The sequence below is a fragment of the Nyctereutes procyonoides genome, unplaced genomic scaffold (genome assembly GCF_905146905.1).
Source record: "Nyctereutes procyonoides isolate TBG_1078 unplaced genomic scaffold, NYPRO_anot_genome, whole genome shotgun sequence".
Lineage (NCBI taxonomy): Eukaryota > Metazoa > Chordata > Mammalia > Carnivora > Canidae > Nyctereutes > Nyctereutes procyonoides.
This window is the reverse complement of record NW_026575139.1, coordinates 10037459-10064107: the sequence shown is the minus strand read 5'-3', so window position 1 is coordinate 10064107 and position 26649 is coordinate 10037459. Positions and strand designations below refer to the sequence as shown.

At 38.6% G+C, this 26649-nt stretch overlaps 1 protein-coding gene across 1 annotated transcript in view; it reads right to left on the bottom strand.

Moving 5' to 3' along the window:
* Window positions 1–371: 371 nt before the first annotated feature.
* Window positions 372–26649, bottom strand: part of BTBD7 (BTB domain containing 7) — an 83667-nt gene continuing 57389 nt past the window's right edge. Inside the window, exons 4-11 of the mRNA XM_055304015.1 lie at window positions 23394–23602; window positions 21607–21682; window positions 17750–17910; window positions 13733–13876; window positions 12027–12216; window positions 9578–9756; window positions 7445–7891; window positions 372–5705 (exon numbers count right to left, since the gene is read on the bottom strand). Of these exons, the coding sequence (XP_055159990.1) occupies window positions 4890–5705; window positions 7445–7891; window positions 9578–9756; window positions 12027–12216; window positions 13733–13876; window positions 17750–17910; window positions 21607–21682; window positions 23394–23602 (2222 nt within the window). The 3' untranslated portion in view covers window positions 372–4889. The remainder of the gene's footprint in view (window positions 5706–7444; window positions 7892–9577; window positions 9757–12026; window positions 12217–13732; window positions 13877–17749; window positions 17911–21606; window positions 21683–23393; window positions 23603–26649) is intronic.

The window sequence follows — 26649 nt, the reverse complement described above, 5'->3', positions numbered from 1 at the left end:
GATGTATCTGGGTATCTTGCTGCTGGACCAATGCCTGGCACCTTCCAGGCTTGGGTCCAGGTGGGCAGAATGCTGGACTTCCTTTGGAGACCCCTGTGCAAATTAATTCTCTGCTAGAATTTGTAAACTGAAGTCTCTCAGAAGTGTCCTACTGAAATAATAGAAAAGAATGCACCTGATGTAGATGAAAATGTCGTATTTCCAAGAAAACTGTAATAATCTTAAAGAGCCCCTGATTAACTGAGATCCTGGAAACAGAAGGTAAGTTCATCTGGAAAACTCCCAATTCTACCCTTAGTGGAGTACAATCGCCTCTAGAATTGAGGTCTGCATGCTATAGGGCTAAAACAGACTGTATCCAACTCAGCAGGTTCTATACAAGCCATTTATTTGAAATGCCAACTATGTGTAGGATAAAGTCAGTGCTACATGCTTATCAGTAACAGTAGAAAAATAGAACCAGTGGAAACCTTTGTACAACCGTAATGATACTCAAAAGAGAAATCTATCGTTTTACAATGCTTCACACAGACGAATTCAAGTTTGGAGGTACCTAAATAAAAATACTATATATTTCTTTTAAAAAACACTATGTACAATTGAAGCGTAAACAAGTTTTACAAAGTACTGGTTATGCAGGTTGTAGAAAACACTTGCATAGGACATGAAATCAGTTTAAGAAAAATTTCTGAGCCTTTAGCATTGAAGGCACTTGACTTTATACCAGTAACAGCACAACCACAAGAAATGCAGTGTTGTAGAAGATACCACCTCTCTGAAGTACAGATGTGGTACATAAACAGCAAGTGGGGTTCAGGAATCTTTAGCTTTCAGCCGCCCCATCTAAGAGCAGGATTCCATACCATCTGCCCATGGAACCCAGATACACAGTCACGTGTAGGTACACAATGAAGCTTCCAGAGCTTATCTTGTCTCTTAGAACCCACATAAACACACAAACACGAGAGGTTATTTTCAAGACACACACCTGCAAGTAATCTTTCTATACGAACAGCCACAGCATTATAATATTCAGAATGTGGAAGAATGACACATGGTCTGAGGGTTTTCTAGAGGAAAAAAAAAGATCTGAAGACTTGCCAATAAAACAATTATATAACAGCTACTGCAATCTACAGGACAAAAAGACAACTTAACATTTCATAAAACATTGTTCATACAACAGTGTTAATGGAAAAGAGTAAAATATCTTTTAGTGTGTGATGATAACTCTTTTAGTAATGTTATGTGTAATGAGGTTTGAAAGTAAACCACTTAGTAGACAAAGTAAACCACTGCAGAACCGGGAATAGCACCCATCACTGCTGCTTTAATAGTAACTTTCAACTGAAAGTTGAAGGTCAACAAAATAATAATTAAAAAAAAAAGAGTCAAATAAACATTTCCCTTTGAGTTCGTTCCTAAGGTAAAAACATGAATGCCTCAGAATTGGAAAACAAGTGTCTTACAAGTGTTTCATGAAACGCATTTCCCCATGAATCGCGGATTACACATATGAAAATCCCTATTTTACTGAGTAGTTACTGAGAAACATTCACCCTTCCCCTGTGGAGATTGGGACATGGCAATGTCAGCCGTGAGCTCCTGTGGCCCCTGCTGCCCCCCAGGCACTGCAGCATCACCCACGTTCTCATGGACAAGGGCTGCCCGCTGGCAGAAGGTGAACAGTCACTCAAAAGAAAACCCAATTAATAGGTGGCAATTGCAATAAAAAGTTATTGAGGACGCAAAACCAAGAATTAGGTAAAGTTTCACAGCTCTACAAAAAAGACTCAAATATAAAGATCTTGTTAAAAATCCTTAATATCCAACTGGTTCTGGAAATGCCGGGAGAGCTTAGGTCTAGGGGCGTGTGCCTAGAATAGGCTAATGGGGCACAGGCCATGGTGCGTGGGAATCTGAAACAGCTGCTTTCTACTGATAATTTTTGCCTTTCATGCTGCTATTTCTTTTCGAGCCACAGGGGACTTTGAACTTAGCCATCAAAATCACAAAACTAAAACCAAAAATGTAAGTAGAGGACCAACAGCTTCTTGAAGAAACATGGACCTTCTCTTCCCTCTCCAGGAGCTAAATGGTAGTTCTCTAAACCACTGAAGGTGGCGATTGACTGACAGCCTGATTGTCTGCAGCCTTGAGAGGAGATCTGGTATTTTGAGATATAGTTCTCCTGAAATTTCTAAACCAAGGGAAATGCCAGGTCCTACAGCCTAAATTTTATATTATACATACACTTTTTTCCTAAGAGCAATCTTACCCAGACTTCACATTTATCTTAGTACAGCATTAACAGATTTTAATGCCAAGTAAGCAATACAGAAGATTGGAGAGGTGGGTTCCAAACCCAGAGGCACACAGCTAATCTACCCTAGCCACCACACTTCACAAGATATATTAGAAGTCCACTGACGCCTACCCTAGCACACACACCACACCTGCTTACCTTCTCCAAGTCACACCAGTCCACAATCCCACAGATTAAAGCAAGTTCCTCTCTGTACACAGTCAGATCAGCTACTACATTATTAAAAACAAACCTCATAAATTAAAGTAGGAACAGTGGCCACTTATTTTTATGTTTGGGGGATATGAAAGAATATTTAATAAGTTTTCAGGAAAATGAGTCTGTGACATCAAATAGCTCTTGTCCAACATTTTAAAAAATACAGGTCAGAGATGAGAATACTTTTTCCCACCCAAATTAGCTCTACTCACTCTTATTTGCAGTACCAGCACAGTATAGTCTGAATTCGGAAATTTAAAACTGCATCAAGATAATTCATGTCAACACATGTATATAAATACACCTTAAAGAATATGATGGAATTAATTTTTGTTTCTGAAGAGAGATGGACTGAGATTGGCTTCAAAAGACACCATCATCTATAACAGAGTCAAACCTCCGAAAAATGAGAACAGAGTCCTATGTTTTTCTATCTTTAAAAAAAAAAAAGCCTCAGGGGCAATGCTAGCCAGCCTCCTAGGGGATGAGTGTTCACTCTGGGAGGCATGGAGCTCAGCATACAACACTGCTGGCATCGCCGGACACGCTGGCAGCAGCTAACTAGGCAGGCAGCAGGACACGGGGCAGCGGTTTGCCGGTGTAACCAGATGGATGTGGTCCCTGTCTTTGAGACTACCTACTGTTAGGATTTTTTAAAATGTCAGATTATTCCTGAGTGTATATCCACAGGGTAAAGTAGGAAAGACTGTTAAGAGAAACTACAGCTTCAGGAGAAATCAGAGTTGTTGACGCCCAATAGAAACCTATTTACTTAAAAGTGCATGTAATTCATTTATATGGTAGCTTGTAAAGGCTCCCTAGCCCTGCATAGTTTTAGAGTGAGTGTGATTCATAGTTATATATATATATGTGTGTGTGTGTGTGTGTGTGTATGTGTGTGTGTGTGTGTACACACACACACACACACACGTAGAAAAGAGGCTCCCAGACATCCTTCACACAAAGGAATGTTCAGGTCTCTTTTCTTCTAAGTGCTACGGCTGTGTGTGTGTATGTGTTTGTAAAAATACAAAGTGAATGCTCAAATAATGTTGAAGTGATTTAAAAACTCAAATACTAATATATTTACATTGGAGAGTAAGAAAAAAAAAACAGTCCTTAGCTCACACATTGCCCTTCCAAGGGAGAGGATCTTAAAAGATCCCATGTGCTCAGTGGTTCAGTAAAATCCTAAACCAGCGTCCCCAGTGGAGTTCAAGTAGGACGTGTAGTGTTTCACTGGGAAAAAAAAAAAAAAAAAAGAAAGAAAGAAAAGGTTTCTTTTCTTTTTTGGTGACAAAGCATTATGCATTCTACAACTTTTTAGGACACCAAAATTCAGACAAACTTTGAAAAACGTTTAAAAGAAAACACAGGCTTACAAACACCAAAATGACATCCGTAAGACTGAAGCCCTTTTGTTTTTTGTTTTTTTTCCCACAGAGAGCAAGACAACTGAAGGCAGCAAGCAGTCATTTCCCATCTCAGCTGGAGAGTCGAAGCTCAGAACCAGAAATCCTGTCGGGCAACCTTTAAGTTACTTCGCTATTTCCACTGCCTTAGGATTCCAAGAAATCCAATGTCTTTGAAACCTCCTCTAGGGCTACGCTAATGCACATGACCAGCACCTGCAGTGATTCTGGCAGCGTCCACACTGTGAACAAAGCTACGGCGTTAGCCCGGGCACAAAAGGCTTTGCTCCTTTCGGTTCTTTACCGAACCAGAAAACTTCAGGATCCTGACTGGACTCTCGCTGGAGGAATGAAGACCAGCTCCCAAGACTTGTTAAGAAAAGAATGGTATTAGATTTATGGAGACTGAGCAGGAAGATTTCTGAACTAAAACAATTACCGAAGAGAGAGGAGCATTTTGATGTGCTGTTCTTTGGAATTTCTATAATTAAAAAATAAGCACAGAACTATTTCATAAGAAAATACATCTCAGTGTGCAGTCCAATGCACGTGGAAACTGGTAGATGAAAGGTAAAATGCAAAAAAGTATGAAAATACGGTTCCTTTAAATGTGGCAATAAAGTTTGACATACTGATATAAAATCAATACAGATAAAATAAATGTACAAGTGCAAAAAAATTCCATCATTTGTAAAGAGGGAAAAAAAAGTGCCAGCTTGCTTGCTCTTAAAAATGCTTCCCCACACAACTGTTCAAACACAAAATAGACAGATGCAGCATTCAAAAGAACCCTCGTAGCATGCCACGTCTCATAAACATGTATATACAAAAACTAGAATAAAATAATGTGAAACTGAGTTAGCTGGCATCGATAAACTGTTCTCTAAGTTGTTGGGTTACATCATAAAATGGGATGTTTCACATCTCAGGCACAGACGACTTGGAGGTTGCTCTCAGAGGGCAGACTTTTTGTAGAGGAAGTCTGGCTTGCTAGGTGACCTCCTTCCCCTGCTTATTGAATCTTCCCTTTCTAAATCAGTATTTTGCTGAGCTCCGCGGCCCAGGGACTCGCTGTCCGCCAGTCTCCTACTGGATCTCTCTTCCGGAGCTTCAGAACTGCATGCAGGATGTGAGGGTCTGTTGGGAGTCAGCCCAAAAGTCAAGTCAGTTTCTACTGCTGTTCGTCCCCTGACGTGGGCTGGACCATTGCCACCATTTTCGGGGGCCGCCAAAGGAAAGTCTGACCGCTGGGGAGGTTGTTCGACGACATCAAGGTGGATAGACTCATTCTTTTGTCTGTGAAGGTGCCCATCAGGGGAAAGTGGATATTCTCTCCTACCTTCTTCCTGCTTTTTAGGAGAGGTCTGGCTAGGTAGGTAGGCTGACTTTAAGCCACTTGGTGATGCCTTATTGTGGCTATACAAATCGGGACCAAAATATCCACCTTGTGAAGGGGAAGGGGTGCGTCTGCCAGGAGCAGGAGTAGAAGGTCTGCAAGCAGCATTTGAGAAGTCATAGAAATCCGGATATTCCTGCTGATTTTCTCGAGCATCTGCTTTTTGCTCTAGTGTGTGTTTCTTTCGAGACGTGTGTGTATGCCTCTGTGGAATACATGACAGATGCTGGGGAGGCCCTGGTCCTACTTCAGAAACTGATTGGCTTAATTCTGTGTCTACAGCCAGTTCTGGAAGCCTCCTGTCCTTGAGTGACAGTGTGGACACACCCATGGCGATGTCTGGCATTAGGTCATTTAGCACAGGTTGTGTACACTGCAAACAAGAGACAAGAGAAGGGAGGGTTAAAAGAAAAAGACCCACGACTCCCTCTGTAAAAATGATGTTCACCAATTTTGGTTCTTCATTATGAAAGTGATACATGCTTATTTTTAAGAATGGTAACACTATAGGGGCCACTGGGTGGCTCAGTATGTTAAGTGTCTGACTCCTGATTTTGGCTCAGGTGGTGATTTCAGGGTTGTGAGACTGAAACCCCTGTCAGGCTCCAAGGGCAGCCCAGAGCCTGCTTGTCTCTCCCTCTACTCTGTTGCTTGCCCCGCTCCCTGCTTGCTCTTGTGCTCTCAAATAAATTAAAAAAAAAAAAAAAGCTTAAGAAACAGTAATATAGGAAACCATAAAAGTAAAAAAACAAAACAAAAACCCACTAATCTTCCCTATGAGATAGTCAATATTAACATTTTGAGATATTTTTCTCATTTTTTCTCTGCTCATATATTAATTTTCATAAAATGTAGTGAATATTAAGCCTGTCAATAAGTTTTGAGATTACTATTTAAATTACAGCATAATATTCCACTGTATTGAGGAGTCATGGGTTATTTAGCCATTCTTCTTCCACTGTTGACATTAAAGTTGTTTCCAATTTCTTATTATTATAACCAATACTGTAATGGGGTGCCTGGCTGGCTCAGTTGGTGGAATGTGTGACTCTTGACCTTGAGGTCCTGAGTTTGAGCCCCACGCTGAATGTAGAGAGTACTTAAAAATCAAATCTTAAAAAAAAAAAAAAAAAGGACTGCAATGAACTTACAAATAAATTACCTTTAAAGGGAATTTTATTTAAAATAAATAGTAGTAGAACTTTTGAAATTGTAAAATCAAGGGCAAGGCCAATAGGGTGGGAATTTGGCTTATCTAACATTATCAATCTCTGTTGTTTCTTCTTTTTTAGAGGGGAGACTGCAGGGAAAGTAGGTAGAAGGGTGTAAGGTAAGGAAGGATCATAATTTGATCTGAAGTGTATACTAGTCCAGTTTCCAAATATTTTAATAAAGATTCCCTGAAGTAATATATGTATCTTTTGTTTTTTTATTGAAGGCCACCGACAATGTGTGTGACTGAGCAGGAAGACTTAAAAATCACTACTTTTTCCCAAAGGTATTATATAAAGAGAAATTGAACCTCTAATACAATGCAAAATTGATCAAGGAATTCTTGCTTAATTTATTAGCTACTAACACTAGCTACTGCGGTTCCCAGTCAAATGAGTGCTCAGATGGAACAGCCTGCCAGAGGCAGACACAGGCATGAGGACTGATTATCTGTCCATTTTCTGAACAGGAGTCTTCCCACATTGCTCCTGACAGTATATACAGCTATAAATAACTTCCCTTTCCCGCCCCATCAAAGCATCTGATAGAAGAATAGATTCTACAGAAGTTAGGGCGGATTCTAGACATGTGCTTGAATGGAGCATCACAAAACTGGTAAGATCCACTGGCACTGCCCTGTGCCACTACCCCTTCTGAGTACCTGCAATGAGCACTAAGACAAAGAAGGTACCAACTACTTCCAACACAAATTCCATCTCTCCCCCTGGCTCTCGCTCTGGTCCACTATCCCTCTCTCTTTCCCTGCAGTCTAGGTTTTTAGCCTGTCAGTAACACTTCTGGGCACTGCCGAGTCCCAATACGGCTCCTAGGGTCAGGGAAATTGCTTCTAATTTTCCACGAACATTTTATTTTAGGTAAATTAGCGAAGTGCTAACTTACCACTTGTTTCTCACATGCTACTGTTGCTGAGGTGGTGGTGGCGGCGGCAGCGGCCACTGTCTGTCTCCCTAGTCCTGTGGTGTTGGTACAATCAGGTGCTGCTGCTTTAACACCTGGCAAGTAGACTGGAGGGGGACCAGCTTTAGGGGCTGTTCTGGAGTGAAACAGTGAATGATTACAGGGGTAAGAGAATGAGCGTGAAGGGTGCTGGCTGGGAGGTCTTTGTTTCCAGCCTGCTTTGAGTTGGTTATGGATTGGGGTGGCTGGGGGGTGGTATGGAGGTGGTGGTGGGGGCAAGGGTGGATGGAAGGCCACAAAAGAGTCCAGATCTGTAAACATGGTTTCTGCAGTGGGGGTGCTGTTAACTCGACATCTCCCAGACTGTCTCATTGTCAAGAGTGGACTTTCGTCCCCGAAGCGTTCATCCGGAAAGAACTTGTGAGGATTCTAAGAAAGATTTAAACAAAGAAACAAATAAACAAAAAGGACATTTATTAGCAAATTTCCTAGATAGAAATTTACAGGCTGAGAGCGTTAAATGAGATCCTGCATTAGGTGTAGAGATTACTTAAAAATAAAATCTTGAAAAAAAAAAAGATGGCAATAAACATACATTTGGCAAGAGAAAAAGGCACAACATATTTCTCTAGGCCAGAAGCCCAAGGAAAAATTAATAACAGCACAAAAGGATACAGCAGAGTCTCTGCAGCCTAAGACAGAGCTATCAAGGAGAGAATGTTTAACTAAATATTCCAGCAAGCAGGTCAGTAATCCCTTGCAAGATTATGTGATAATGCAAAAGTAGGAAATAAAACTTAATTCAAATATGTCTTTGCTGAGAAAATAAAATTAAATACCAAAGGAAAAAAAGGCATACAAGTGAGGATCTTCCTAGAATTTTCTGACAAAGCATCGCGCTCTGTCTGAAATAAAACCTATAAAATACTAATCCTTACCTGTTTATTACATATCACTCAGTTTGATTAGTATTTTGATAAAAACTATATAGTAATTAACTTATAAAACTTTTATACAATTTAAGATATCAAGTTAAGATACAATTTAGAATGGCGAAGGCTTGAAAGAAAGGAATAGGAAACAAGACTCTATTTCAGGGATGGAAACCATGGTAAAAAATAAAAATCAAGAATGGCCTGCTGCCCTGCCTAGAAACACCACACTACATTCCTCTTTGAAAACTCAGGCTAAATAAGTCTGGAGTCAGTGGCAAAAAAAAAAAAAAAAAAAAAAAAATTCAATCACTTAACCAGACAAAATTAAATTTTATTTTAGGCTCTGATTTAGCGACTGTGAACAGACTACTTTACACGTTCTTTCTTCATTGCAAAACTGACGCTACTGCTTTTGTACTTGGTAAGAAATTAGGTTATTTCCCCCTGCTTATTAAAAAAAAAAATCATTCCTTGATTCTCATGCCTACAGGATTTGTAACTTCATGCAAAAACATTTTTATTACATTTTATTACATGGAGGAGGAGAGAGGAAGAAGAAGGGCACCTGGCCCTTCTGGTAGTTAAGTCTGGTAGTAGGCCACTAACTGAAACCTAGAGACCTAGGTTAAGTCTCTTAATACTCTGTTAAGTCTGGTAGTAGGCCACAAACTGAAACCTAGAGACCCAATGGGGGACAGAGAGCAGTGGAGGGTCAGAATTTCCTACTTCTTTTTTCACCTTTGATGAGGATGCATGCTATTAACTTTTAGCAAGCCTATTAGGCACCGGAGACACAGTTGCTTACATACAGCACCTCTTATCTTCACAACACCCACTCTACTGGTGAGGAAACTGATATTCAGAGTGCTTATGTGGTTAGCCCCAGTTAACTAACTAATTGATAAGCAGCAGAGCCAAGATATAAATTCAGCTCTCCCTCCAAAGCCTGTGTGCTCCATCTCCATCCACTCTACACACCGCCTCTACCTGGGAGGCGGTGGTTGGGAGTGGGGGTGGGGGTACAGAGGACGACTTCCAGGCTATCACAGACCCTCAAGGCAGTGAAAGGGCATGCGCTAAGAAACAGATGCACATGCTGTGAGGGCTCCTTAAGATGTCTGAACTACTGTCTGCACAATGATCAAGGTTCCCTATCACACATTGTCAAAAGCCATCCCACCTGTAAGAGCTCAGCAGCAGCGTCTGCAAGACCAAATTCTCTTAACACTCGAATCTGTATCTCATAGCTGACCGTGGCACCTTCTCCACAGTTGAGTGCGTAGGCTCTCTGCACCTGCTCAGTATGCCGTAGTTCCTGCAGACGCCTGACCATGTCTTTCATAATGAGGAGACGAGGAACTGAAAAAAGAAAAAGTTGGTAGGCAAAATATCTGAGCTGCATGAAAACCCACCCACTGAGCATGAGAAAGAAAGCATGTGTTCTGCTTAGAGTCTTCTTAAATATTTGGTGACAGCCTTTTAATTTCCTGGAAACATAGTAACTTATATGCTGCCTAGAGAAGGCGGACCCTGAATGGAGTCTCGAAAAATGAGAGAAAACCAGTCAGGTAAAGTAGCATGAAGGCATGTGTCTCAAGCAGAAGGACCAGGTGACAGACAAACAGGCAGGTGACAGACAGCATGGCATGAGCAGCTGGTACCACTAGTAGAACTTAGGGTTCAAAGGTACAAGCAGGAAGAGTATTAAGAGAAGGCGAGACAGATAGGTAGGAGCAGATCACAAATGACCCAGCATATCATAAGGAATTTACATCCTGGAGGTTGAACCAAGCCTGCGGCCTAGTTTGTAAATAAAGTTTTACTGGCACACAGCTACATCCACTCGTTCAGGCAGTGTCTGTGGCTGCTTCTGATGGCAGAGTTGAGTAGCTTCGATGGAGACTGCAGAGCCCACAAAGCCTAAAATATCTACCAAGTGGCCCTACCAGAAAATGTCTGCTGAGTCCTGGTGTAAAAGCCAGAGTGGGAGTAAGGTTAGAGGCAGGAAGAGCAGTTAGGAACCTAGACTAAGGCTGTAACAGGGGGCTGAGGAATAGGGGACACAGTCTACAAATATCTAAGAGACAAACTGACCAGACTGGCCACCGGCTCTTTTTTCTGGGGAAAGGCAAGCTACCACTTACTGAGTGCTTACTCTGTGCCAGGCAAACTCCTAAGCATCTTAACTCACAGTGCTTCCTCAAATCTTCATAACAACCCTAGAAAGGAGATATATCCATTTCGTAGACAAGGAAATTAATGCTCTGGGAAGTTATCTTGTCAAAAGTCACACAAATAAAGTGGCAGAGCCAGAATATGAGCCCATGAGTCTTCTCCAAGAGGCTATATTGTCTTCTTTAGAGTGAGGTGGGCAAGGAAGAGAGAAGAATCAGAGAACACCAGAATAGGACCGGGTCTTGTTAAATAAGACAACAAAGCCAAGTCTTCTTGTGAACATCTCTGGGCTTTTTAGATTCAGTTCTAAGATTAAATTATGCTGCTATTCAATTGTATTAACTCAAGCTGATAAAAACCGGGCTAGTGACCATAGCTTCAATATCTGCACAAATCAGCTATTAGTGATATTTCTCTTCTGTTGTCCAATGTATACTTTAAATAAATGATTGTCAGTGTTTTGTCAGTAGTGGCCAAATCTGATAAGGCCAACAACTGAACAGACATTAGTCCCAGAATAAAATATATGTGTTCAATTAAAAGTTGTTATTCTTCTATTTGTCCTTAATTGAAACAGACATTTATAAGCAGAAAATGAATGATACCATTTCTAATAATGCTATAGTTTGCTGATGTTTTTGAATCTTCCAGTGGTAATCGGCAAGAGCTATAAATTTCTGACCCCCAGATCACTGCGGATTTTCTTACCTTAAAAACTAACACTAGAGCCCTTTGGTTAAAATCAACATTAACTGATGCTCAGAAATTTTTGGGTGTAACAGTTATGTATCTCTATCTATGGTCACTTTTCTCAAAGTCATGACATAAGCCTGTATGTACTACAACAGAATTCACAGAGCAGATCCTGGGAGGCTGAATGGATCTCTAGGAAACCAACAGTGATCACATTTGGGGGCACAAGCCTAGACTCAAATATACAAGTTTATAACTCTCCTCAAAGAGTATTATGTGAGCAATGGCTTATGGATATGAAAAATCTGAATTCCTCTGAACTAGTGGTTCCCAACCGGAAGTGATTTTACCCCACACAGCATATTTAGCAAGGTCTAGAAACAGAAAAATGTTTCCAAAAAGTTGTCATAAAGGATGTGTGTGCATGTGTTTTTGCACACACATGCTACTGGCATCTAGTGAGTATAGGCCAGGGATGCTGCTGAACTCTCTACAGTGTGCAGGACAGCCCCTTCAACAAAGAATTATGTCAAGATGGCATGGTTGAGAAATCCTGGGCTAACCAGAAAACCTGTACATACTTGTTACAGGAAAATAAAATATGAAACAAATACCCTAGCTTATTAAGTATTAATTATTTAATTAGAACAATGCATAATGGGTATTGGAAAGCAGAGAGAATTAGCACATGTAAAAAGGCTACAAAAATGATCAGATTAATCATTTAAATATAAATGCCTGACACAAAGCTACTGCCTCACCTGGAATTTCATTGGCTACAACTGAAGGAGGGCTTGACTGGTGACTGCTGATCTGCTGGTGGCTCATCATGTGACAGCACTGTGGTACAGCGGTATTGACCATGTAAAGTGTGTCTGGCACATTGGACATTCTAACCATTCGCAAACGCACAAGATCTGTTTGCTCAACCATCATCTCGTCCAGCACTGACTGAAATAACAATTCAGTATTAAGAGAATCCATCAACTCATCTCTGGAAATCATGTTTGGAGAAAGATTATAACCTTTATCATATAAAAAAGGAACTAGTTTATTGTTTTCAGTGTATGAAGTGAAAGGAGAAAGAACCCCTACTTCTTTAATTTTTAAAGAATCTTTCTGTATCATCTTTGAAAAGAAGTAATCATCTTCTGGTTGTTTGCTTTTAATTAAAGTATTCAAAATTTGAAGGAAGGTATAAAATTATTCAGAAGTAAATTATACCTAAAGTTACTAGAAGGAAAACAATCTATACATTGGCTAAGTATCAGATCCAACATGAAATGGTCAAAACACAAAATACTGAAGATCAATTTTAAATTCAACAGACCTATATAAACCCAACTGTTTAGTGTCAGATGAAATCTCAACAAACTGCAGAGTGGCCAAAATGATGTAATGTATAAACCTCTTCCACATTTTCTGAGGGCAATTACCTACTGATGTGTGGGTTCAGCTGTCGGGGAACAGGAAGTCCCAGAAGGACTATGTGATTAGTTCCCCTCTGCCCCACTCTGAGACAGAGGAGAATGCAGGGTCATTTCTTACAGACCTTTGTTTACCATATACAACCTCTGCTAAAGGCCTCTGCTACTTGCATGCTGTTAAGCACTGAACTTATTTCCAAAAAACCAGACCCAAACATTTAGTTTTTTTTCCTATTTTGGACTATTTATATTGTCAATCACTAGAGGTAGATTATCCACCTAGCCAATAAAATTAACTTCTCACAAATCCTTTTACATAACTTAAGCTAGGAGGAGCTCTAAACATCAAAATGAGAAAAAAATTAAGGTAACTTCATTCTATATCCAAACACAACATTTTGCCTGTTAATTTGTTTCACAAAGCTTAAGGGTGATTTCTGACTTTCAAAGAGTTCCTCAAAAGTACATTGCAAAGTTCTAATGGCCAAATATAGCTAATAAATATCACAGTATTCCATTTTTACATTACCACATTTTCTTGGAGTTCTTCATATTATGGTACACAATTTACTTAATAAGCCTGAAATTTTCTCTTAGTTTTGTGCACTTATTCTAAAACTAAATAAAATTTCCAACAGTCAGCCACTACAGAAACACATTACAAGAAATCATGTCATTTCTTTAGTTTAATAAAGACAAAATGTGTGTAATCTTCTTTTAGAACATTTCCATCTTGAAGATCACAATATACTGATAATAATTTCAGTTAAATTAATTTTTTCCAAATTAACAATTTGCAATGCAACTAAGATGAGAAAAATGTAAAATGCAATTCAACATGACCTAAGTTATAAAAACATGCTTGATAATTAAACATTTCAGAAAACTATTCTCATGAGTAGTCACACTAGAGTTTATTTTACTTTCCCTATTATTGGATATTTAGGTGACTTCTATATACTTTTACAATACCACAATGAGTATTTTTGTGCTTATAGTTCATAAAATGTATTCCAATATCTTAAAATGGTTTTCATTACCTTTGCTTCCTCCACATAGGGAGAGAATAGTCGAGGACGAACATATATTCCAGCATTTTTTTGCCGTAACCAAGCATTGGACTTTCCACCTTCTGTTGTAGGAAGCATATCTGATGGAGGAGTACTAATCAAGCCTCTTTTCATCTTGAAAAAAAAATTTTTTTAGATGAACTAATGATTTATGTTGACCTAGAATACTAAGATGAAAAATAATTACACCTATAAATCATGAAAACTTAGGAATATAAACGAAATTTCAAAATACTCCAAATGTTTGAGATTATTTAAAAGACTCAGCAATAAAGAGGTACTACAATATACCCCTTTTCTTTATATAGAGGAATGATGTTTTTATTTTTTTTTAAGTTTTTTTTAAATTTTTATTTATTTATGATAGAGAGAGAGAGAGAGAGAGAGAGAGAGAGAGAGAGGCAGAGACATAGGCAGAGGGAAAAGCAGGCTCCATGCACCGGGAGCCTGACGTGGGATTCGATCCCCGGTCTCCAGGATCATGCCCTCGGCCAAAGGCAGGCGCTAAACCGCTGCGCCACCCAGGGATCCCCAGGAATGATGTTTTTAAAACAAGAGCTATAGTAATTAAAAATATAATTTTTATGTAGACCTAGAGTACTAAGATGAAAAATAATTACACCTATAAGTCATGAAAACTTAGGAATATAAACGAAATTTCAAAATACTCCAAATGTTTGAGATTATTTAAAAGACTCAGCAATAAAGAGGTACTACAATATACCACTTTTCTTTATATAGAGGAATGATGTTTTTATTTTTTTTAAAGTTTCAGAACTTTAAATGAAAGCCAATTTCTACCTTTTTTTACTTACTCATCTAGAGGATTCCATACCCATTCCACCCCCCCCCCCCCAAGACAAAACAGGAACACTTCTTGGGCCTGTATCTACAATACAAGGATGCACGTGGTCTGCCTGGTGGTTAAGGGAAAGGAGCTCTTGGGGAGGCAGATTGGACACAAATCTCAAACTCCCCATTTAAGAGGTGCATGACCATGGATATGTCCTTTTAGGCTAGACCTGACTTTAAAGGGCTCCCATATGGCCCTGGAGATGGGATGACTAAATGTGGTGACTGCATGCATGACTGCATGCATAAATGTGGTGGCCCTGTTGTTTCCTCGTGTATGCTAGGAGAAAATAAATCAAATACCTACAGCTCCTAAAGTGGTTGTGAGGATAAATGACAGTAATGCATAGTGCTTAGCACACACTAGGAGTGTTTTATGCTTAACAGCCATTATTAGCAAACTTTCACCAGGGACTTTTGTGTGAAGCACAGAATTAAGAATAGAGATATGTATTTTCTAAGTCTACTAAACAAAGTTCTAAATTATTTTTCTAAACCAAATTCAGGGTTCAATTTGGCTTGTGTCCCATGTTTTAAACAAAACCAAACATTGTACAACAAACAGGCAAAACAAAAACTAAACATTTTTTTAAAAGATTTTATTTATTTATTCATAGAGACAGAGAGAGAGAGAGAGAGAGAGAGACAGAGAGACAGAGACAGGCAGAGGGAGAAGCAGGCTCCATGCAGAGAGCCTGATGTGGGACTCGATCCAGGGTCTCTGGGATCACGCCCTGGGCTGCAGGTGGCTAAACCGCTGCGCCACCGGGGCTGCCCTCAACATTGTTTTGTGTCTAATATTACTCTTGTTAATTCTTCCATTAGTTAAAATTGTTTTTAACTAATAAAATACAGCATTAGATAGTATTAAAAGCAGAAAAGCTCATAACTCTAACCTACTCTAACTGTAATAATGCTGATATATTTCCTGTCAGTCTTTTTCAATGGATTTTTACATAACTGAATTCTAGAATACATAAAAATAGATTAGTTTGTATTATTCTTTCTGAAATTATGTTCTATCATTAGCATTTTTCATTGTTGCTATATTAGTCTTAGGGCAGCAAAATATTCTGAGTAGTGTACTACAGTTTACTTTTATTTTTTCTGTTATTAAACATTCGAGCAGTTTCCAAATATTTAAGGATATGCTACTAATGTACCAGCTATACTTCCCCTATGGGATGGTAATATTATTTCAAAATATACTGACTTGGGGCGCCTGGGTGGCTCAGATGGTTAAGTGTCTGCCTTCGACTGAGGTCATGATCCCAGGGTCCTGGGATCAAGCCCTATGTCAGGCTCCTGCTCGGCTTCTCCCTTTCCCTCTGCTCCCTCACCCAGCTCTCTCTCACTGTCTTGTTCTATCTCAAATAAATAAATAAAATCTTGGAAAAAAGAGATAATTCCTACTAAAATAAAAACAGTGATTTAATAGGTGAAAAAAATGGTAACCTATGGTTTTACTTTGCCTTCTTTGGTGTGTATGATTACTAGTGAGACTGAAACTTTTTTCTAATTAGAAATATAAATATTTAATTATTTTCTTCTAGTTTTCCCATGTTTCAATTTAATATTTAATTCTGCAATCTAATAACAATTAATTTTGTGTGCAAGTGAAATGAGGGTTTAACTTTAAACAAATTCCCCCCAGCTCACCATCTAGTCTAGCACAATGATTCACTGATTTCTGATAGATTATGATGTTTAATTCTTATATATTAATGAGGAATTTTTTTTTAATGAGGATTTTTTTTTTTCTGAGCTATTTGGTCTTGTCTGTTTTGCTAGCATCACAGATCAGAATTTTTTTTGTTTGTTTCTGTTTTTGTTTTTTAAAGCTCTAAGCCCAATGTGGGCCCTGAACTCACAACCCTGACATCAAGAGTTATGTGCTTTACCAACTGAGCCAGACAGGCATCCCTGGAGTTTTTAAATTTTATTTACTTATTTATTATTATTATTATTATTCATGAGAGACCCACATAGAGAGAGAGAAGCAGAGACACAGGCAGAGGGAGAAGCAGGCCCCATGCAGGGAGCCCAACGTGGGACTCCATCCCGGGTCTCCAGGATCACACCCCGGGCCGAAGGCAACGCTAAACCGCTGAGCCACCCAGGCTGCCCCATCCCTAGAGTTTTAAAATATATTTTAAATTCTGGAATAGTTATCCTTCCTTCATTATATTCGCTTTACAGAACTTAAAAAAAATTCTTATCAAAAAAACAAATGAATATGGAAGAGGGAGGAAGGAAAACCAAAAAACAAACTCTTAGCAGAGAACAAAGTGAAGCTAACCAGACAGGAGGTAGAAGGGGGAGAGGGGAAACAGGTGATGGGGGTTAAGAAGGGCACTTGTTGTGATGAGCACCGGGTGTTGTATATAAGTGATGAATCATGAAATTCCTCACCAGAAACAAATATTACACTGTATGATAACTAACTGGAATTTCAACAAAAACTTGGAAAGAAAATAAATAAATGAAACGTCGCATGCAATGAAAAAAAAATTCTTGTCAGTTTTTTTCCAGATGATTTTTATGTTTCTGAGCAGCTGAAAAAACTGTCTATAAGCATTGCAATAAAGTTATAGATCAATGTGTGAAGAAGTAATATTTATAATACTTATTTTTCACATCCATTAATTCAAGCAATTCTATTAGTTTAAGAAATTCACTTTAAAAAAGCAATGAAAGTAATATGATCAGCTCCATTAATTTTTAACTGAAATACGATCATAAGATCCAGTCATCCCTTTCACACTGAACCCTTCTCTTCTCCCTGATTTACTTCTGTGTTTGAAAAGTCTCCAGAGGTAATTTCTACCCTTTTCGTTGTGAACAGGATCTACTTGATCTACACTGATAAATGGCTGAAGTAACTCCTCCTACACTATCTTTTGCAAAAGTAAGATGGCTCTACTTAACTCTCATTCACCAAGCATTTATTTGTGCCATTGGCCAACATGAGGGACACAATATGGTACAAAACACACATCTGTCTCTGTTCTCATGGACTTTGTGGATTCACAATACTTTATTAGTAGAAATTACGTAAAATGATAAAAAAAAGAAGTCTTTACATTTTGGCACATTTTCTTTTCATGAAAGAGATAAATGAACAAATGTACTTACCGCATCACTTAGGACTTCACTGTTTATAGGTAAGATATGTTCAATTCGCACAAAAGGTAAGAGAGAAGAAAGTATCTCTCTAAGCTCTTCGATGTCTAGGTCTCGTCTTTTTACGCCTCTTCTGTTTACACTATGGGCAGTGCCACTTAGTAAGTTTGGCTCTATGAGACAGAAAACGAAAAGTCTCCTACCAAATCCAAATTTTTACATTTTTTTCTCTAGTACACTTTTGGTAACATGCTTTATACTTAAGTGCATCTGCTTTAAAAAGGATTATAAATTACTTTTGTGTCTTAAATTTTCTTAATAGAGATGTTCTTCTACAAAGATAAAGCATGATGTCAACAGTATAACTTTTTTTTTTATTGTTTTGCACTAAAGAATAAGAAGAATTCTTTTCCACATACTAACACAAAGGAGAAAAGATGACAATCTATTAAAATCTAGTTTGACCAAGGGCTTTTTCTTAAGCTTTTACACTGCTGTGACCAGTTTTTAGTACAATTAAGGGCATTCTATGGCAAATGCTATTTCCGGTAACTGGGTTATCAGGATACTGATTAGGCTACCATATGTTTACCAGTAATTTAATAAAATACCAATTACCTGGTATCTAAAGTAGCAAACCTGAGCACCCGGGTGGCTCAGTCAGTTGAGCATCTGCCTTCGGCTCAGGTCATGATCCCAGGGTCCTCCATATAGAGCTCCCTGCTCAGCAGGGAGTCTATGCTTCTCCATACCCTGCCACCCTCACTCCCCCTGCTTGTGCACTTTTGCTCTCTCTCTCAAATAAATAAAATCTTTTTTTTTTAAAGTGAAATCTAATGTGCACTGTATTTAACTTTGATTTTTATGATAGTCTCCTAAATCTCCCTAATATGGGAATGTTACCGCATAAAAGTGAACACTTTGATCTCTGACACAAAATATATTCCCACTGTCCAGAGCAGAGAGTAAAGGTTTTCTTCATTAGGTATCAATGAAAGAAGAAGATCTTAAGTATATATAAGCTTACAAAATTGAGTGGAAAACAAAAATTACTAAAATTTTGGGAATCTTTAATTATATCTATAATCTAGTGGTTATATATTTTTTCTTTAAAAAGTAGGATCCTTATCATTCCCAAATATAAGTGCTGTATTTTTTGCAAACACTCTATGGGCAAACAAGTATTTCCCTTAAATCATGTGATAGATATATGGATAGAGAGATAAGAAATAATTGTTTTTGAGAAGCTAAGCTTCTTCTGGCATCATTCAATATAAAATTGTTGCAAGCATGTGGAAAAGGGTTTTTTTTCCTTGCCTTGCTATGATTTGGCTTCATACTTATTATACAAAGCACTGCTTTTCGAAAAAAAAATTTTCCCCCCCTTAAAATAGTGGCATCCTGTTTTCATATGAAATCTTACATGAAACTCCCAAGTAAGTAATGGGTAAGGGCAGAGCCTTATACAGAAAGGAAGCTGAAAAGAGCTGCCTGGTATGCTCAGGTTCCTGCTCATTCCTGGAAGAGCCTTCTGCTCCAACCCCATCGGGAAACTACTATTTAAGGGAAATCTTATCAAGGATGCTCATTATCTGCTCAAAATAAATATGGCATTTTATCATGTTCACCAGTGAACAAGCCTATGGCCTACAATGATTATGCAGCATCATATACAATTAATTCTTGTTGTTGGAGGAATCCTGTTCTATAAAGTCACCATCAACAATCAGCAAACACTTAACCACTGCTCCTAATGGAAACACAGGGTGAGATTCCTATAAGCCTCTGGTTCCAGTTTTATTACCTGGTCAAGACAAAACGTTGTTTTAGGTGTGTTTCTGTTTAAAGACACCTTATTACTATATATTGTTGATTTGCCCTCGCAGTCAACAAACACTTCCACTCATATCTGAATGAAGCTGAATTTAACTCCTAGTTTCTCTGTGAAGGGACATCACAGCCTTCCTGTGCCTGGAAACACCATACAGCACTAAAAGTTATAATGGGAGGCCAGCTGGATCAGTGAGGTCACCAAAAACAACACCCACCCATAAAATATGAAAAACTTGGCACTGAATGGAATGAAAAGGACACTTGTTTGCAGTATGAGAAGTGAAATGAGAAGGCAGAGCAGCACCCTGTTCCACCTGAAGCTGGGAATACGTGCATCAGGGGACTCCACTGTTTTGTCACTCTGACCATGTCTGTAGTTGATCATGAAAGTGTTGTGAGTACTGGTTTTGGGGTTATAAATAAATTTTAGCAGGTAGATGAATTTGCAAATACAGAGTCTGCAAGTAAAGACAGATGGTATACTGGCATTTCAAAAAGACCTAAATTAAAACTAGTGGCTTTAATATTCAACACAATTCTATTTGTTTTTTTAAGATTTTATTTATTTATTAGAGACACAGAAAGAGAGAGAGAGAGAGATTGGGAGAGAGAGGCAGAAACACAAACAGAGGGAGAAGTAGGCTCCATGCAGGGAGCCTGACGTGGGACTCGATCCTGGGTCCCCAGGATCACACTCCAGGCCGAAGGCAGGCGCTAAACCGCTGAGCCACTGGGGCTGCCCTTCAACACAATTCTTATCTGAGAATTACTAAAAGGCTTTTGCAGGCCATAGAGAAATAAATTAGTAGGAGAAATTAGAGGTTTTGAAAGTCAGATTTAGCTTGAAATTTTTATGTATTTTAAAACATGACAGACAAACCCTATAAATGCACTAAAAATTTATCATTGACCTAAACACTTTTTTTTAAAGATTTTATTTATTTATTTGACAGAAAGAGAGTTAAGCATAAACAGGAGGAGTAGCAGAGGGAAAGGGAGAAGCAGGCTCTCTGAGCAAGGAGCCCAATGTGGGGCCTAATCCCTGAGTCAAAAGCTTAACCAACTTAGCCACCCAGGTGTCCCAACTTGAACACTTTATAAATAGGTGAACTTCACGGTATTAGAAGTATATCTAAAAAAAGCCATCAAGAAATGACAGGCAACAGAAATCTCTATTTAATTTTTCTAGTTAAAATGTTTCGAAAGGAAATGTTTTGATTTGGATTTGCTATATAGAGGCATACAAACATTCTGAGGGAAGGAGCATGCGTGCGATGTTTCTACCTCTTCTGCAGTATCCCCAGTTGGAAGCCATCCAAAGGCATTATTTTTCCTTTACCTTCCACAAAAAAATTTCCTTTAAAGATTTTATTTATTTATTCATGAGACACACACACAAACACAGAGGCAGAAACACAGGCAGTGGGAGAAGCAGGCCCTGCAAGGAGCCCGATGCAGGACTGTATCCCAGACCCCAGGATCAGGCACTGAGTCAAAGGCAGACACTCAACCGCTGAGCCACTCAGGTGTCCCTACCTTCCACAAAATTTAAAAATAAACAAGCATGCTTTTTGGGCCGGGGTGGGAGGTGGGGAGATCAGTCATACATTTTTTAATTGAGGTAAAGTTAGCATAAACCTCACCATTTTAACCATTTTAAAGTATACAATTCAGTCAGTAGTTTTTAGTATATTTAAAATGTTATACACACATTACTAATTCCTAAACATTTCCATCAGCAATATGCTTTTGTAATACTTTAATCATTAAATGAAATTTTTCACTCTAATACTTCTATAAATCAGTAAACATTTCTTATTAGCACATAGATAACATTAAAAGTACAGTTTTAAAATTGTAAAATAAAATTTTCTGGTATATTTGTTTCTAATAAAGTATACCCTTCTCCACTAAAGGATTTTACATATCATAAAAATTTCTATTTCCAGCAGGTAATAGTGGCTACTGTCAAGACTGACACATAGCATGCCTCTGAATAAAAAAACTTACAGTATAAACTAATTTTGTAAGCTTACCTCTGTCAGCTATTCTTTTCATCAATTGATGCTCACCCCATTTAATCAGATATTTAAGGATATCTTGTTCACTTGCCTAGAATAAAAAATGATTTATATTCATTTTAGTGAAATTAGACAAATGGCAAATTTCATTAATGACTTGCTAGGTCGTAATGTACACACAGTATGCAACTTACCACATTTCATGCTACACTGGCTGTTTGAAATGTTCCACTAAAGCTGAGGTCCACCAGCAGCAAACACACAATTGCTTTGCATGTGTTTTGTCCAGTAACTTACCTCTTGGCTCCAACTCAATTTTTTATTCTTGCTTTCATCTTTATTTTTTCTTTATCCTATTCTCTTCACCTATTTTAAACTTATTTTATTCTACTATATGGTCTCTATACAGCTGCCTTAAATTCTTCTTGGGATAGGAAGAGATGAATAGATGAAAGTAAATGTATATAGATACCAAGTGATTCTGTTGCAAGAACAGAAAATACAGATACAGAGACTTGTTTTGACAGAGAAACTACAATCTGCACAAGGTATGCTACTGACTGGTGAGGGCCCTTCAAGGAGTCTGTGAAATGGCAAGGTGCCCCTCAATTCTTTGTACTTTACTGAAAATCTTAGAGCAAATTTAGGCTGCTGTCCAAGGTTTTTACTTTCTAAATAGAAATGCAAAACTTTCTAAAGACAATAATCTGAGAGAACTGACAAATCCTAATCCCCATAATGCATGCAGTCTGGATCAGGACAATGAAACGAGGTTAATAAACACAGATCCTAAATAAATCAAATCCAATTACGACATCATTTGTATTGCAATCAAAGCACAGATGCTACACTGATTATTTAACTTGTCACTTTTTAAAAATTTTATTTATTTATTCATGACAGACACAAAGAGAGAGAGAGAGAGAGAGAGAGGCAGAGACACAGGCAGAGGGAGAAGCAGGCTCCATGTAGGGAGCCCAACGTGACTCGATCCCGGGACTCCAGGATCACGCCCTGGGCCAAAGGCGGGCACTGAACCAATGAGCCACAGGGATCCCCACGTCACTGAATTTCTAACTGGGATGGAAGCATTTTATAATTTTCCTAGTATAAATATAAAGAAATAGGTAATGGCTCAGTAGGTTTATATTTTTATAACATTAAAACTGTTGTATAGTTTTCAGCATAAAATTCGTATAACAATGCCAAAAAAATTAAACTTGAACATATGTTACTTCAAAGTATTTTTTGCAATATTTTAAATCTATTGTTAGTTTAAGTTACCAAATTATATTGACATATAAGTCAATGACAGAAGAATTTGCTAAAAACTACTTCTGATTAAAAATAAGTAGTTCAAAACATTACTGTATTTTGGTAAGACACATACACTAAATTTTTATAAGCATTTGAGTAGTCAGAAATTGAATACTACTCTTACTTTGTGCTGCGTAAGCTACTGTCTACAGTCCAAGTACCTGATACTTCATCAAAAACAAGAAAGTGTGATAATGAATTGATGGAAGTCAAGAAAATCATTGTTGGGATATGCTTCTGACCTCGCTTACTGCCTCAACCCCATTGGTGTATAGTTGGTTGAGACCAGAACTTGTTCACAGTGCTGAGTCAGAGCAGCAAGTGCACAAAGGGCCAGAGAGCCAGAAGGCTTTTCCTGTACAAATCTGAAAAGGGCATACCTGGCTGGGCTGATCTCCCTAGATGGTAGAATAACAGAGTATAGATGGGTTTCCTGGTGAACACATGGATGACAATTACTTTGACAAGTATATATAAATGATTACCTGTAGGTAGTCAGACTGGATAGCAGTGAGCAGATGGTCTTTGCTGAGTTCATAAAAAACATCCGAAGTCATGACCTGGGAAAACTCCTCACAGAGGAAATGTAAAGCTTGTCGGTGTACCCATTTAGAGCCATATGGATGAGAGCTCCACTTGAGGATGGCAATTAAGGTATCTAATGAGATGCTCTCAGCAATGATATCCTCACAGCCTAAAAGAGAAGGCAAAAACTTCTTGAGATTAATCATAAATATTCCTTATTGAACATTAGTATGTTAGACACTATATTTAAAAGTAGCAATAGTAAAAAAAAGAACAAGGAGATAAATAAAATTTCAAGAGAAATTACCAAGACCTGGTAGGATGGGGTAACAACAGGTAACAATAGACTATGACATCTATAGGAAATCTGCTGTCCAGTAAAGACAGATCCATAGAAAGAGGCAGAGAATCCTCCTAATTGTTTAAGAAAATCAGTATCTATGTGCAAATCCAACAACCTAAAGTAAGACACTACAGCAGAGAGGACTGGATCATAAGGGAAAGAAGAGAAGGGAAAACTGACACAGTTGTGGGAATTGGCCAGAGAATGGGTACAGATGACACCTGACGGATAGAGAATCCGTCTCTATCCGGATAGAGAAGACAAGTAGGCTATCTTCTATGAACTAGGAGAATATATGTTCTAATAAAACAACAATTTGCATTGTTGATAGCTTAATATCTCAGAATAGAGACAATATAGTTTTATGCTCATCTGAGATGAATTCTGGTGGATTTAAAAGAAATAAGTAGTTTAAGGAAAAGAACCAGGCTTCTGGAGAAAGTGATTATGACACTGTAAGGGCTCAAAAAAGTGAAGATAACCTGAGGATAGTCAACTATTTTCCTTAGGAGAGATCATTTCAAAATATAAAGATAAAAAATGTAAAATCTGAGTGATAAAAACTGTGGAAGGGAAAATGATTGAAGTTGGACTGAAATTCTTTATAATTGTTTAAAAGAAACCCTGACAATTCGGGGGAGAAAAAAGAGGCACTGACCACTAAAGAGGCTGCTCTCTAATGAGCTCACAGCTTTGAAAGATACAGCCAAAATAAAGAACATCAATGAACTCCAGAGACTTGCAAAGTTCAATGTTACTGTGAAACCATGAAAGGCAAAAAGTGAAAGGTAATGACTGATTACCCTTTTTTCAGGTGACATGAGATCATTAGCAGACAATACAGGGTACAAGAAGTCATGCTTCATTCTCTTTTCTGATACAGTACCAGATAACCAGACTATTATAGAGAATGGTGTAACCTGACTTCTGCAAAGCATTTAACAAAATACTTTATGAAGTCTCTAGAAGACAGGGTTGCTGTCTTCACTGTATGTCTAGCACCTTCTTGCACATGGGAGGTGCTACATAAAAATTTGTTGAGTGTGCAAACGAGATCTTTGCAGATAAGATAAAGAGCAGTATATGGGTGACAGAACAGTGGTTACCGGAACCATTTGTAAGTAGCACTGATTAACCTGGGGGATGGGAATGGGGAGTCTCTGTTTTTGTGATGTTAATCAAGAACTTGAATGAAGATGGGGAAAATATGCTTCAAAATCTCTAGATGATAGGCAGCTCCGGTGGCACAGCGGTTTAGCTCCGCCTGCAGCCCGGGGTGTGATCCTGGAGACCTGGGATCGAGTCCCACGTCAGGCTCCCTGCATAGAGCCTGGTTCTCCCTCTGCCTGTGTCTCTGTCTTTCTCTCTCTCTCTCTGTGTCTCTATGAATAAATAAATAAATAAATCTTTAAAAAAAAAACCTCCAGATGAGGGGATCCCTGGGTGGCTCAGCAGTTTAGCGCCTGCCTTCGGCCCAGAGCGTAACCGTGAAGCTCTAGGATCGAGTCCCACTTTGGGCTCCCTGCATGGAGCCTGCTTCTCCCTCTGCCTGTGTCTCTCATGAATAAATAAAATCTTAAAAAAAAAATCTTCAGATGATCTAAAACTGGGAAACACTGGATGACAGGATCAAAACCGGCTAAACAGATGGGTCAAAATGAAGGTGAAATAGAACCAGAAAAATTAGGAAGTTCTATATATTAGTGAAAGAAAATCAACGGCACAAAAGATGATAGGAGAGCTACCTCAGCCATAACCCATGCTGAATGGGTACAAACTGTGATATGGCTGCTGTAGAGCTGAAACAAGCTCAAGCTTTTATGATTAAAAGCAGAGTCCTAATCAATGGAACAATGTCACACTGCTGTCATGTGGGGTGCTGTGTTCTGTTCCAGGCCCTATGTTTTAGATGGGGCACTGACACACGCAGGATTTTTCAGAGGAGGGCAAAAGAACAGTAGAGAGTTTGAGAACTGTAACAGGAGAAGCGCTCTGAGCAACCAAGATTACTAGGCTTACGGAAGAGAAACCTGAGGGGAGACCACAGGCCGCTATCTTTAAATGTCTGACAGACCTTCATGAGGCAGAGGAGAAATGACAGACTTCCCTGCTGTTCCAAGGGCAGGTCCTGGATGTTAAATGGATCTTGGAAGAAGGGAGATATTGCCTCAATATTAAGAAATTTCTAACAATTAGATTGCTCTCCTCTTGTCCCCTCTGACAAAAAAAGAATAGGGGGTCCTTCTAGAAAAATATAGGAGCAAAGGCTGGCTCATCACATATGAGATAGAGTACCAAGAACCCCTATGCTGGATATGGAGCTAACATTAGATAGCATCCAAGTTGCTTCTATCACAAAGATAAAATCATTTTTAGAAAAGCGGTGACAGAGTATCAATGAGAGAGTAACTTAATCTAAAGATTAAAGATTAATTGACTTAATCTCAATATTAACCTGAGATTCTGATAAGGACATGGAGACCACCACAATGGAATCTGCATGTAAACAACACCCAAAGAGGTGAGTATGTACTGATGAAGAGTGAGGAATATGAAAAAGCTGTAAGCTGCCCGCATGATTTTATGGTGAGCCTTGAATGCCAGCAGCCAGAGGAAGACTTGTCAGTCTGCTGCTTTAAAGGAGGCAGGGGAGGAGAATGAATCAATATAATGGATATGTTTGGGCATGAAACATGTGAAGTTAGAGAAAAAGTGGTTATTCAAAAAGATGTATCACGAAGCTACGAAACCAAGATATTGGCAGAGGGAAGAAAAGAGAATTAATAACAACATCATATATTTAAACTTCTGAGGTTTTCAAAGAAGTGAGATGTGATAAGAAAAAGTGGGGTTGATTTCAACAGATTGAAATC